The sequence below is a fragment of the Elgaria multicarinata genome, chromosome 2 (genome assembly GCF_023053635.1).
Source record: "Elgaria multicarinata webbii isolate HBS135686 ecotype San Diego chromosome 2, rElgMul1.1.pri, whole genome shotgun sequence".
NCBI lineage: Eukaryota > Metazoa > Chordata > Lepidosauria > Squamata > Anguidae > Elgaria > Elgaria multicarinata.
This window is the reverse complement of record NC_086172.1, coordinates 84,787,109-84,801,961: the sequence shown is the minus strand read 5'-3', so window position 1 is coordinate 84,801,961 and position 14,853 is coordinate 84,787,109. Positions and strand designations below refer to the sequence as shown.

General features: G+C 40.6%; 1 protein-coding gene across 1 annotated transcript in view; it reads right to left on the bottom strand.

The window, feature by feature from the left end:
• LOC134393371 (sodium/hydrogen exchanger 10-like) overlaps nucleotides 1-13,723 on the bottom strand; it is a 55,908-nt gene extending 42,185 nt beyond the window's left edge. The window contains exons 1-8 of the mRNA XM_063118399.1: nucleotides 13,528-13,723; nucleotides 12,014-12,114; nucleotides 8,653-8,778; nucleotides 6,457-6,622; nucleotides 5,567-5,683; nucleotides 2,595-2,756; nucleotides 2,366-2,465; nucleotides 1,791-1,934 (exon numbers count right to left, since the gene is read on the bottom strand). Coding sequence (XP_062974469.1) covers nucleotides 1,791-1,934; nucleotides 2,366-2,465; nucleotides 2,595-2,756; nucleotides 5,567-5,683; nucleotides 6,457-6,622; nucleotides 8,653-8,778; nucleotides 12,014-12,114; nucleotides 13,528-13,723 — 1,112 coding nt within the window. The remainder of the gene's footprint in view (nucleotides 1-1,790; nucleotides 1,935-2,365; nucleotides 2,466-2,594; nucleotides 2,757-5,566; nucleotides 5,684-6,456; nucleotides 6,623-8,652; nucleotides 8,779-12,013; nucleotides 12,115-13,527) is intronic.
• Nucleotides 13,724-14,853: the final 1,130 nt, after the last annotated feature.

Here is a 14,853-nt window from a genome sequence, read left to right as displayed (position 1 = left end):
TCATAATATATCAGAAAATAGCTTGGTTAATTCCAAATCAACTCTGAGATCAATTCAGACCCAAAACCTCCTTTCCTGGTTGCTGCTGTATTGGTCGATGCTGCCGCAAGTGGTAGCAACAGCAGTGAGGGACAGTTCTTCCTCTTGCTCATGCATTCTTTCCTCCCTTCCCTAATGCTTAGAATTTTGCTAGAGCAGCGTCTACCAAGTCCCTGGGAAAATTAATTTTCCTAAGGCACTTCACATCTTTAAAATGGATGTCAGTTGCCCCGGAAATTATGAGAAATATAGTTTCCAGGACACCTGACATACAAAGGAAATCAGGCACTCTGGGAAAACTACATTGCCCCAGAATGCCTGGCTCCTGGAATACTGGCGTAACAGTGTTCCAAGCAGCAGGAAGGGAGGGGGGGCCTGAGAGAATGAACACCTCCTCCGAGATCCTTTGCTTGCAGAAGCAGGAGCAGCCAGATGTATGAGTAGGGAAAATATTTGTCTAGCCTATACAGCAATCTAAACCAAGGAGAAATTGTGTGATGGGCTGGGGGCTGGGGGTTTGAAATACAGATGTGTTTTATAATCATACCAAATCATACTAAGAATGTAGTGCCTGAATTTGCTTTGCTTTTCCTCCTCCTCCCTCCCCATCCCCTTTCCTTTTGTGTCATGTTTTTTAGATTGCAAGCCTGTGGGCAGGGACTGTCAAGAAATATTTTTGTAAGCCGCCGCGAGAGCCTTTTTTGGCTGAAGGGTAGGATAAAAATGCTTAAATAAAAAATAAATACATAAATACTACAAACTGGGCAATTATGAAGTTCAGTGTCACCACCACTAATAGGCGTGGCTCCCTTGCAATTGTTTGGGAGAGCATGTGGGGACTCCCAGCAGAGATGACCAACATAAAAATTAACATTAAAATAAAAGTTGACAATTCTTTGATAAATCAAGAGATCTGGCCTGACCCCTTATGGCTAAGACAGTGAACTGGAAAGAAAGGGGTGGGAAAACTTCTCATTGTTCCGCTATCAATAATCTGGTACAAGTGAGTGAAATGCTTAAAAAGTCTTTAATATACCACCCTGTTTCTTCAATTCTAAGACACACTTTTTTTCTTATATAAACATCTCTAAAAATAGGCTGCGTCTTAGAATCGCAGGTGTGTCTTAGGGTTTTTGGTGGTGGTGGTGGTACTGAAATTTGTGTGCGTCTTACAATTGATGGCATCTTACAATCGAAGAAATATGGACCAAAAATGATCTGTATATCTCAAATAAATCCTAACTGTGTAATATCATATATACCCTCAAATAAAAACTTTAAAACCAAACCAAACACGTTTCGACCCAATTTGGGTCTTCCTCAGTGGTATAATGGAATTTAATATATATATATATATATATATATATATATATATATATACACACACACACACACACACACACACACACACACACACACACTACAGATAGATATTTTGGATTCATCTTAGCCATTACTCTGTTGCTTCTTTTTTAAAAAGGCTAAACAGGAGCCTACTACATTCAAGTTCTTTTGACAAATTGGTAGCTTTTAAATACATGCCCTCATGTTTCATCTAATGAGGTGATTTTGAAATGGCATGGAGCTACTTTATGCATCAGTACTTTATGCACTACTTGTGATTAATCTGTATGTTGTTACACAGCCTGATTTCAAAATCACCTCATTAGATGAAAGATGAGGGCATGTTTTGGCTAAAGGGCGGGATAAAAGCATGATAATAAATACATAAATAAATAAACAGTTCTTACCGTACAAGGTTCAATGAAAGGTAGATTGTTATAATATAAAAAAATGCACGAGCATTTACATATGGAAATGTTTTTTGAGCTATAACAATTCCCATTATAAGGTATATCATTATGTGAGCCAAAAATGTCAACATTGACCAGAACCTGTTTAAGAAAAAGCATATTAAAGCACATGTTAAACCATGTGATGTGTAAAAGTGTTACAATTATGTGTCAAGTGACAGCTTAGGTATAAGAGTTTTTCTCTCTGCACCCCCCCGTCTTCCACCAAAATAAATGTCCTACAAAGGTTTCTACTCTGAACATTTTCACCTTTGAATGTTTGGTCAACAATATATTTGGGCTGGAAATACATTTAAAAAAATCGGAACTGGAGATGGACAAAACATTACAAATGAAATTCTATACTCAGAATATTCTATATTATGAAGAACTGGAATTCATCTTATCAATCTTCTAAAATCATGTCAAACTTATAGGTTTAAGTTCCTTACATGACATGTAAAAGGGAGAAACTAGCTAGCACAAATGTTTTCAAATTGGTGCATACAGAAATTTAAGTCATTAACACTTACTTATAAAGAAACACATCCATTCCTGGGCTAAAGCTTACGGAATCTAAAACAAGACCCAGAATACAAAGAGCTATAACTCCAGACATCCCAAGCCATTCAGCTAAAGTCAGAAAGAAAAAAAATAGACATTCAAATTACTATTACATGTTTTTATTCATGATTAGACGTGTCTACTTTAAAAGTTAAACATTAAGCATTGCATTTGGTAGAGATAGTATGGTCAACTTACCCAAGAAGAAAACTATGTATGCCATTGAGAAGCTCAAAACTACTTCAATAACTCCATCATTGAAAATGTGTTGCAACCAGAAAATAACAAATCTTGAACTCAAAAATCCAAACGCAGCACTTGCAAAGAATTTTAAAATCAATTTTATTAAAATCTCTTTAACTGTAAAAGGAAAAAGAAGCAATTATTTCCAGTTTGTATTACAGTCGTTAATTCCCATACAATTACGGCTACTATTGCATAGCAAATTGAACTGATATCCCTCTGTATAAGCTCAGCAGGTTGAGAGTTGGAGGCATGATGTGATGGGGGTTCCACACATACCCATAAAGCCAGTTCCAGCAGTGGTGCTGGAAAACTGCTATTTGAGGAAGAGGGAATGGAGATCTAGAGAACCCTGGAGGACAAAACCGGAACCCCAGATGTCTGTACCCCAAGTGCTACCTTTTGCAGGGGGATTGTTGTTATGGTCTACTAATTGTAAACTGTATATTTTGAATAATCGTTTTATGGTTTATCTTTTATTTTAATTTATGTTGTATTATTACAAATGTTGTAATCTGTTCATTGAGATATTGTAAACAAGGATAGGCACTGTGACACCTGCAGACATTTGTGAGCCCTCAGACCTTTCTCGGAGCCCGCCAAGGTGTCCTACCTCCCCCAGTATCTTTCGTTCTTTTCTTTTTTAAAAACAACATAGTCTATTACTGACAGCTGCGATTGCTACAAAGCTAAGTGAAAACCACTAACTGCTCCCATCTTCTTTTCTAATGAATGCCTCTGGGCCACATGCAGAAATGAAGATGGCAGGTGGCTGCAGACCAACGCTTTCATCTGCAGCATGCCCATTTTGGGGGGATGCCCAAGACAGTTTCTACAATTGCCAAATGTGTCCATTGACCCACAAAGCTTGCCTAGCCCTGTTGTGGACTAATTATCTCTGATTTTTATGAATTGGTATGCCTTTGTCAGTTTGTGGTAAACCGCTTTGAGTATAGTATATGGAAAAGCAATTTAAACTGACGTAGCGCTCGGTGGCCTTTCACATAATAAAAAGGTACAATTTTGTTTGAAAAAAGTCTAGTAAGTTTCAACTGAACTGTCTGCTTTTCATAAAAACACTGTTCTGAGTTCATTGGTACAAAGAGTTTAGACCGAAAAGCCCTGCAGATTTACACTGATGGACAATTTCTATTTGGGCAGCAAAGGTGGAGCAGCACAGCCCCAGCGGCAGCATCGCCTTCCCAGGAGGGGACTGCTGAGCCAATGATGGGGTGGATCAAAGGGGCGGACCCAGCAAAACGAGATCTCTGTTTTGTTCTGCCCTCAGTCCAACCTGAGGCTCCCAAAGGCAGACCTCCCATGCAGCTCCAGGATTGCAGGTGCTGACCCTGGCCCATCACATTCACCACCAGTGCTCCTGGCATGTGGGCCAGGAAGGGAAATCAGTCAGCAGGCAGGTAGGCCAATTACAGTATCCATGCCCTATGCAGCCAAGCCTATTCAACTGAGTCAATAACATTGTGGCCAATTTGTTATCCCAGCTATGCCTGTTTGTTCTCATCCTTTCCCCAACCAGACCCAGTTAAGCACTGCCCACACAATGTGGTTTTTTTAGTTTATCCAGAAACAGACTTAATAAGGAACACCATGAGTGAGGTTTAATAAAAGCTCTTCTGCCTGTGCTCTAAACCTTCTTTATAGCTATGCCAAAATGTATGGGGCATGTTGTGTAACAAAATAGCAGACGTGTACTAAATTAAAAGATGTTTTAACAGTCAAATTACTCATGACATATGAGATCCATGATCCAAAATCAGATCTCTTGACATCTTTTTTAAAAAAAACGTATAAGAAGCAAGGGGGATTGGATCATAGTTGCAGCACTGGGGAATTTAATCTTTTCCCATTATGTAATTTCTCAAATTTAAATAACCCCTGAAGGTGCTTGTAGCTAATGGACAAAGGGGTAACAAGTATGGAGGAAAGGATTAACCACTAGCACTATGGACATGATTCAATTCAGGGAGCTACTGTTAAGAAAAAAACCTATTTTGTAAAGTGAGGTGCGCCCACTGGACTAACTCTTGGGAGAGTCTAATCATTTGCGACTGGTTGTGCAAATGAGGAGACTGGGCCTTCTTTTGGAAAGGGCCGTCTGAAGGCAACCAACTAGATTAGTGACAATTTGCAAGCCTACAATAACAATAACAAAATATAGCTCTAGAGGAAAACAAACATGATGTGGGGCAGAAAATTTTCCATTTCTCAAGTTCATTAGTAAAAATGATTGTATGCCAATTTAAAATTCAGTATTAGGCAAGCTTGGTAGTGTCAAAGCTATAATTAATTATTTTCAAGTGATGATCCTTAGAAAGTGTATGAGAGAGAGAGATGTCTGAGTGAAATGGAAAGAGTGCCCCAAGAACTTTAGTGGAAAAAAGATAAATGCTACAGAAACTTTCAAGAAGCCTCCAGCTACACAGTACTTTTACCTGACCCATATTGTAGCTGTTGGACTACAATCTATGCCTAGACATCTGAAGACCTCATATATCCTAATCTCCCAATGTTAGGAAAATATATTTTCATTGTATTTCTTCTTCAGAAGCATTAGTCTGTATTAGAGCCAGTGTGGTGTGAGAGCCAGTGTGGTGTAGTGGCTAGAGTGCTGGACTGGGAGTCGGGAGATCTGGGTTCTAGTCCCCACTAGGTCATGGAAACCCACTGGGTGACTTTGGGCCAGTCACAGACTCTCAGCCTAACCCACCTCACAGGGTTGTTGTTGTGAGGATAAAATGGAGAGGAGGAGGGTTATGTATGCCGCCTTGGAGGAATAAAGGCGGAATATGAATGCAATAACTTATTTAACCTAGCTTTAACAGTTTAAAAATCAGGCTCACAGCATAATACAAATTAGTATTTAGTAGTTTTATTTAAGTAAACATTACAGGAAACAATTGACTTACCTATTTCTTGATGACTACGATTTATAAGATCCCTATATAACTCAAAAATAATTACTGTGGTAGCATCATTAAACAAAGACTCGCCTTTAATTAAGTTGATAACTATTTTTGAAAGGCCTGAAAACAGAGACAAAGAAAGAAACATGGCAAAGTAAACCGTTTTAGTTTTTACACTTAACAATTGGAAAGATAGATGACTTACCTGTGGGGATTTCTCACAATTTGGATGCATTTCTATTTTTCATGTATGATGTTCTCAAAAGCAACAATGAAAAGCAAACCCCTGTTTTTCTCCATGCACATCTCATTAGCACCTCAGAGTAAGTCTCTGTATATAGTAATGAGGCCATTATAAAGTTCCCACAGTTGCTGTCATCGTCCCACTAAAAAGCACTACTGAGATGCGGTCTGCATATAGCAAAGGGTGAGCGACTTCAGCTGTTTCAGGATCTAGCGCTAAATACTACTACTACCTATATTTCACAGTCCAACAATGATTTATAGTTGATCTTTATTTTCACAGAGGGCACGCATAGCTTCACATAACTAGCATTGCCTGAGTAGTATAGATAAGGATGCACAAGTCCTCCATTTTCAGATGTTTATAGAGATATATGTCCTGAACAACCATGATAACATGCTGCCACAAAGGTAGACACGGCTGAAAAATGACAGCTAACTGACTTCTAACTCAGACCTCATTAACTCAGATTTGATTTAATATTGGGGAGTCATTCTTGGTCATATCCCTAAGATGTCTATGTCTCTTTATCTTTTTATTACAATTCATTACCAATTAATCAAACTCTGTGAAGCTAATCTGTAAACAATATGCTACAAATTCTATAGTATTATACTATAAAACAACAACAGTGTAGAATCTTACCCACCAATGTTTCTTACAGAAGCCACAGAGAGGACTGGATCTGTTGTGCTAAGAATTATTCCAAACAACATGCTATCATCCCAGGACCAATTATACTTATTAATTTTGTAGGTTAACCATCCAAGAAAAGCACAGTTCATTAAAAACCCAGGAACTGCAAGAATTAACACCTGTAAAAACAATGTAATGTATACTTGGAATTAAAATATTCACAATTATTTACATTATCTAAAAATCATTTGTGAGATACAATTATCTTAAACTAAAATGTGTAGGACTCTAGGTTTAATGGCAGTGATAGGTATGAGACAACATTCAATCAGCTCACATTAAGGGAACTGTAGAGAATATAAGAATGATATGCTTATATCAATAAGCAATAAGAAAACACAAATCCAGACTATCAAAGACAGGGATTCCCTTCTTCCTTTGGCTGCTTGCAACTCTACAATAGCTCATCATATAAAGCAGTTATACTTACCTGAGACAAGATGAATAGGTTGTTTACAAGAACTGCTGTTCTTCAAGTGCTCAGGTTGTGTGTCTGTGCAGAGCTCAATTAATGTCTATTAGCTATGGCTCAGGGGAACAATACCATGAATAAAAACCTGGATGGACATCATGCACCTGAATGGGTGGACATGGATCTCCAAGCATAAGTTTAATGACCTCTCCCTTTAATGGAACTGGTCAGTATTGAGTAACAGGCCAGGCTGTGTCTCTCCCACTGGAGGAATCTATGGGTACATTGTGGCAAACTTATCCAAGATCAGTATGGGAAGAGAGAGAAGTGTCAATCTTGATACAGAAAGATTCCCAGATGGGGTCAGTTCCAAAAACTGTTTTGGTCCAGATTTGCTTTAATACTGATGTGATGATCTCCACTGACTTGTCCTTTTAATTCTTAGGTATATATCCAAAACCTTTATATAGCTTCAAGGCAAACATACTTGAAAGCTTAAACCCAGGAGTTAAGGTCATAGTCAGAGCTCTGGGGAAGTGAGCCTATACAAAGCCTAGCAGCAAGGCAGAAAGTCGCAGAAGCCTTCATTGCTCAATGCAATCTCTGAAGAAACACTGCCAACTCCCCCACAGGTGGCATGTTGGCTCAACCATTAAGATATTGGTGGACAGGTACTTGAACAGAGAATAGGAGGCCAAGGTAAAGCTAATTTGTTTGAATCTGCCACCTGAAGAGCCTTCTGGCAGAGGAGAGCATGAAGGAAATATATTCTTTTTCTTCTCACCTGTCTAGTAAAGGTTTGACAGAATCAAACAAACAAAGTAGGTAGAGGGAGTGGCCATCCATTTGTGGCAACTTACTGCCAAAGAGCACTTGAGGAAAAAAGCCACCTTTTGAGCCATAGCTCAAACAGGCCACTCAGAAGACCAAACTGGAAGTGCTAAGGAAAAGACCAAAAAACAAACCAAAACCACAAATATGTAGTGAGAAAGACAGAGAGGGTAGAAAAAGTGAATACATAAAGAAAAAAGTGAAAGAAAAAATGTGGAGATTATTATTATTTTTTTAGCCTACAATGGAGGGTTTTTTTTAGTCTAGACTGAGCAAAGTTCCTGATGCTCTTGCTGTGAAAGTGAAAAGACAACTGAGCAGGAAGATGGAAGATACACCCACTTGAATGTGTACTGAAAAGGGGGGGAAGCCTATAGAGTTTCCAATTTGAGCTCTGCACAGGCACAGAAACCTATGAGGGAGTGCACAGAGACTACAAAGAATCACTCTTTATAATATCTCTGATTTATTTATGTGGACATTTATTACAATTGTTGCATTTGTATCTCATTCTTCCTCCAAGTACTCAGAGCAACATACAGGGAGTTATTTAATTTTATTCTCTGTAAAACAAATTAGCCAGATGGTTAGTATATTCAGCAAGGGCACTAGCTAAGCAGCAGAACAGTGATGAATATGAGATCCTAGCAGGAGAAAGGTACCATCTAGCTATGCTATAATGTAGCTGTTCAGAGCTCCTCTGATCAGTACCCTGGGGTGGGGGCGTGGGGAGGATCTTTTCTAATCTGAAACTTCTGAACTTTTTCTGTGCAGACTGGATTTATCAGATGTCCTTCTCCAAAATGGCAGTTTCAGGGTTTGGTTATACACATTTCTGAACAATGAGCAAGTTATGTTTAAAGATAATATGCTTATAAACAAGAAAGTGAGAATTATACATCTTACCTGCCAAAAAGATTTTCGAAATATATAAAAATCCATTTCAAATGAAGCTGTAAATATTATAATTGGTGTAAACAAATGAAGAAAAAGTACAGGATCTATATCTGCAATGTTCTTCACAAAAGGTAACTGGCAATATAAATGAGAAGCTATTGTTAACCAAGAATAATTTATACTATAAAATATTCCATTTTTCTTTCCCTTCCAAACACAATCAAATGGAGTAGAAAAGGGGCACCTGTTCTTCTTTGGCCTCCATATGATAGGAAAGGCAAAGAGGGCAGGGTTGGATCCCTGGGTTGGACACAATGCCAGGTGGGATGCTCGATTCTGAAACTTTATCTTTGTGCAGCAGCTTCTAATGCCATCTGATGGGGCAATCAGTCTATAAATTTTTGAAACAGCTAAAATCTTTTAAATATCTGGAACATGCAGGACAGAGTAATGATTTGGCTCAACTTGGAACTGGGTTCAACAAACCAAGCAATTTTCTTTCCTTTTTTTAAAATGAGAAATTAACTCAGTAATTCCCAAGCTTAATTCCAAACTTTAGATTTCATCATCAGCTGATTATGTGATCAGCAATATGACGGAATCCAGAGACCCACCCCTCCCCACCATTGCTTTTTCTACGAGCCCTTGTATCCTCCTTGGCTGCCCTCTTTCCTTTTCTGCCCTCCCCACTTATCTGCTGGTGATGACAAAGAGTTCTTGCTGGAGGCCTAGCTGGCATCCATTCCTCCCTTCTTTCCTTGGACTCACATGTCCAGAAATATCATATGGCCAAGAAATATTCTGTCGATCACTACCAATCTACAACCCACACTTCATAAATTGCTTTTCAGACTATATATTCATTCAGAGCTCAAAGCCAATATGTTGACAACTGAGGTAACAGAAATGACCCCGATGGTACAGACCTTGTAAGTTTTGCCAAAAATACTGGGGTGGAGATGGGGACAGAGACATTCCCACTTATCACCGACCACCAAAGCTTCCCTACACATAAACTAGCTAGCACGTCAATACTGACTTCAACCAGCTTCATCTTCAAAGGCTGAAGTGCATACACTGGGGATCAATATAGTCAGGCATTAGGTTGGGGCAGGGGAGCGGGGGCTGCTAAGCTATTCACTACGGCTTAATTTAATTCCCTGCACACTGTTGGAGGGTAGAGGTCAGTTACTGCACCAACTTCAAGCAACCAAGATTTCCCAAAAGTTCGGCATGGAGAATTAACACAGGCTTTGAGAGAATGGATCTAGTACCTATTTCTCACCCTCCTAACTTTAGTATATACTTTATTCCCTAAATCATTCTCCTTCGAGGGGGAAGAAACTGGTATTGACTATCAGCTGAATAACTAGAGATGTGAAGCTCGGGGGGGGGGGGGAACTGAAAAGTTGAACAGCATTGGATTCTGAAATATCTTCTTTTAGAATTTAAGACAAAGTAATTATATGTTGTTACCACAAAATGATCTCTCTTTATTCTATGTAATAAAAACACTTTCACTGAAAGACTAGAGATGTAAAATGTCTGGGTATAATGAAGCCATGGGGAAAATGTTTTTATTTCTCTCTGTAAGATTCCCAGCATAGCTATTTATTTCCTTATTAGAATTATTTATCTAAAGTATATTTTGCTGATAAGATATTTCTGCTTAGTTTCCCAACGTGTGCATAGAGTCACCACTGTGCATTTTTGACAGTAAATGTGCGTTCTTGACAGTTTTTTTTTATAGAAGACCTCTGTTGTGATGCTGTAGCACTCATTTAATGTAGTTCTAATCTATTTAGACAATTTCCAAATTTACTGAGATTACTTTTGAAAGTTTTAAAATATAATGGTAATTTTATGAGCAAACTGTCAGGGCCTAGTTTCAGCACTGCAGTGACTCTTGTAGTTTATAGATAAGATTTAATTGACAAGGAGAGAGGGTGGTAGCTCTCTGTGTGAACCTGAAGGAAGTGGGGGTGAGGTTTCCAGTAGGGTCACTCAGGATGAAGTGTTATCGCTGGAGTGCTACCCTGTTTGGACACGGGCCTTGCCGAAATGCCAAAACCCCTTTTCTGTTAAGGGGTCTGGAGGAGGTGTCTTAGAGTCACCTCTTGCTCTTTAAGTGCGGCCAGGAGGGGATCAGAGATCGCGGCCAGAGGGGGGCGGAGAGGGCATCGGACATGGTGAGCGGGGGGTGGGCAGGTGATTGGACGTGGCTGGCGGGCAGGGGGGCATCGGACATGGCGAGCGGGGGGTGGGCAGGGGATTGGACGTAGCGGGCGGGCAGGGGGGCATCGGACATTGCGGGGGGGAGAATCGGGGGCAAGGGTGAGCAGGGAACCCTTTTTTTTTAAAGACCTACCTCGTCGTTGGTGTGCTCCTACGCACATGGCCCCTTTAAGTTTTTTTAAAAATGGACGACACAGTGGGGCTTTCCCTTACCCCATCACGTGTCACGTGTAGACTGGGGTGACGGCCCGCGCTAGCTGCAGTGCGGGCTCACCCCTATTCCCCACCGGATTAACAGGTAGGTCTAGCAAAGCCCTTTATTGTTTTAAGGTTAGTAGATTTCCTATGCTATGCATGCTTGTATTGTTGTTTTGCTTAATTCTTCCCAAACCCCTATTTGAAAATAAAATCCTTCTATCACAACAGCCATGGTGTGGTTGCTACTGGAGCAGTGCTAAATTCAGGGCTACAGTGCCAGGATTTCTGGTCAGAAAGTAACAAACAAAGATATACATAAAATAACTTCAGGAACAGAAAGACTGCTTTATGTTCCTAAAGCAGTCCTCTCCAGACAGTTTGGACTACAGAGATACTGCCTGAGGCTGATGGGAACTGGTCCAAAATATCTGAAGGGAATACATTGGGAAAGAATGTCTTAAAGCAGCAAAGTAATGTTAGATCTGTAAAGAGCAATAAAAAAAAGTATTGCTTATTTCCCCAAAATTTCCATTAAAAAACCACCACCACAAAAAAATGGATGTTTTCCATGGCCTCAACATTTCCAGAAACTTTACACCTCTATGCATAACAACCATTTCAATTTGTTAAATTCCCAAGCTGAGTAGCCTTGCAGCAATAGCATCAACTGGGTCTCTCTGAAAGTCATCTTCAAAAAAGCAGCTTGAAAGGGGTTCCATCAAAGCCACAAAGCCATCCTAGAGAGACCATCTGCAAGCAATATGCAAGCATTTTTTACAGGGACCTGTTACAGGCAGAGCAAAAGGATTTAGTATATCCTCTCCTCTTGTCAACTACCTAACCTACTGTATTTTCACCCCAATTTTCAACACATAAAACAGAAGAAATGTATTTCCTCCCTTTAAAAAATAATAATAACAAGTTATTTATATAGTACCTGATATGAAAAATGGGCTATTATTCCAAGGGTAAGTCCGAAGGTAAATATAATTACAAGAATAGGTATTTTTGTTTCTTTCAAAACAGTTCGTAACATAGCTGGGGAAAAAATATTACTATTACACATATAATCAACACTAGTTTTACACAATTTCAAGATAGAGTCCACATGATAAATAAATAACATTTTGATTTAAGTGTTGAAGATAAGACAATTCAATGATAATTCGTATGCATAATACAAACTCACTTTTTAACATAACTTACTGATGTTAATGCTATAAGTTATATGTACTTAGTATTAAATTTTGTAAGGCCACCTTGAGGCCCAGTATTGGGCAAAAGGCAGGATACAAATAAATAAATAAATAAATAAATATAATAATAGTATGGTCAGACAGCATCAACAAAACCCTAATGCATTTACCCCTAAAATGCACAAAGTAAAAGGAAAGAACTAGTGGCGGCAGAGAGGGGGAAGCGGCTCCCCCAAACAAGGAACTTGCCATCCCGGTTCTTTGACTCCTATTGTAAGTGCTTGCATTCTGGGATGGCCAAGAAGGCAGTGGGGACCAGCGGTTAATCCGCTTCTAAACCAGTTCCTGGGCCTTCGAGGCCTCGTTGTCATGGTGATTAATTGTGGTTTGTTTTAGAAAGAGGTGGGGCAGGGTAGGAAGGTTAGGAAGGATAGGAAGGAGTCACTGTGCACAAGAGCAAAGAGGGAGAGGGGAGCGAGAACATGCCAGGCAGGCCAGGCTGAGGCTTCCCAAACGAAGACCAGCCTCCGAACTTACAGCCATCCAATGCAGAGCAAGAGGAATGGTGGAGATCTTCACTTCCGGCCTCCTCCCACTCTACATTTCAGCTAGAAAGGCCGCCCGGCAAGGTATCGGGAAAGAGGCTAGGGGAGCTAGAAGAGTCCTTGTAAACTGGCCTCTCCAGTCCCCTCCTCTGGGAACATCCCCTTCCTTCTGAGATCATCTCTGCAACCTCTGAGTAGCAGCTGGTGCCAGAGTGCTCTCCAACCTTGGATCCAGGAACTATCCTATATCTCCCCCCCCCCCACACACACACTACTTTCTAGAGACTATAGGATTGCTCTCCCTGGCATTTATTGAGAACACATATTTGCTTTGCCTTTTCCCCAGCCATAAGGTGTCTTTGTGCCAAACTCATGACACGTTTGTGTGTGTTTGTGTGTGGTTTGTTTGTTTTTATTCTTTTTTAAACAGCTTCTGGACTTGTTTCAAATCAAAGGAGCATATAAATATTGCCAATAAATAAAAACAGAAAGCCCTCCTTCATGTTTCAGGCCATATTTAGGGCAAGCGTCCCTAATCCTCACTCCCACATTGCCCCCACCCAGTCATCAGCATTATGAAACATCACAGGAAAAGGGTACACTGCACACATTCTGGTACCCCAAGCAGGGGAAAAAACAAAAAACTCTAAAGGCGCAGTTTTTGGAAGGAGGCCGAGCTCTTCGGCAGGAAGCAGTTAAAGACCTCCTACCTCCTAAGGAAAAGGTGAGAAACACCAGCAGTAGGGTGGTCGGCCGGTTCTTACGGATGATGTGATACGTGCCATAAAACAGTTCCCCATCATGGAGCTGGTGGTCCAACGCGCTGTCTCCTAAATCGCGCTTGGAAATGCGGTAGGCCGGGCGGGTGGGGCCTGTGATGGCAAAGCTGAAGTTGAAGGAGCTCATCGTGTCTTCGCAGCCCACGAGGGGTGGGAGGTTCTGGCAGCGGCACCTTCTTTCGCCCTTCCAGCCAGGTCAGCTCGCTGAAGGAAGGTGTCGTGAGCGGCCTGGGCGCACTGCCCTCCTTCCACTGGGAGGACCGTTGGGATTGGTGCAGGCGGCAAAGCACTTTGAAGAACTGCGCATGCCAGGCCCAACGGCCGCTGCCCCACCATTCCGAAGCCAAACACATTCCAGCCAGCCGTGCAGGATTTGACACCAAGGTGCGAACAGCTGTTGGATTTCAAATTTGTCAGGCCACATTGATCAGCACGTGCAGCAATGTCGAGAACAGAACACTTTGGAAAAGAGCACAGCCAGGAGGTGGAGGGGAAGGGCGAGATGTGGTTTTTGAGGTTTTTAATGTTCCGCCCATTGTCTTCATATATGTGTGTGTGTGTGTGTTTGTGTATTGGTTTTTGGTATCAGCCTCTTTTGCCCAGTGTATAATAGTTCTGTTAAAGTTTTACTGTTTGGTGTTTAACCTTTGCCTATCTGGCCAGCTCAGTCTGAGCAGGGAGCGGGTGTGGGGCAGGGGCAGGCAGTTTCAAGAATATCACTCTCCTTATGCTCGTATGATCTTATTGCTTTTTTAAAAAATGTTTCTTGCTTTTTAAAAAATATATCTTGCTGCTTCTGGTTGCTGATCTCCTTTGTTCATTTCTGGGTGAGTAGGGGATCAATTCCCTCAGTACAAATACTTTTGTTTTAACAAACCCATTCCCATCAGAGCCCAATAGATTCATGTAAAGATCTTTTCATGGGGTTGTGACTGAATAAGGAATGTATTTCAGTCTGTGCTTCCATGTTGTGTAAAAAAATATTTGGGCTTGTGTGTGTGATTTACAGATTGAGAAACTTGTGTGAGTGTGAGTGTGTGTGTGTGTTGGGCCTAGAATCCATTTTGTTTTGCTGTTAATGCATCTCAATTATACTGTGTACACGTGGTTTTAAAAAATCCTTTCTTTTCTCTTTGTGGTGCAAGTTAACACATATTCCTGGCTAAATTCCTCCTGTTTGATGGGACACTTCTTTTTGTCCTTTAAACATGTGATTATGTAACCCAAACTCTCCCACTTGCAATCATTGACTCATAG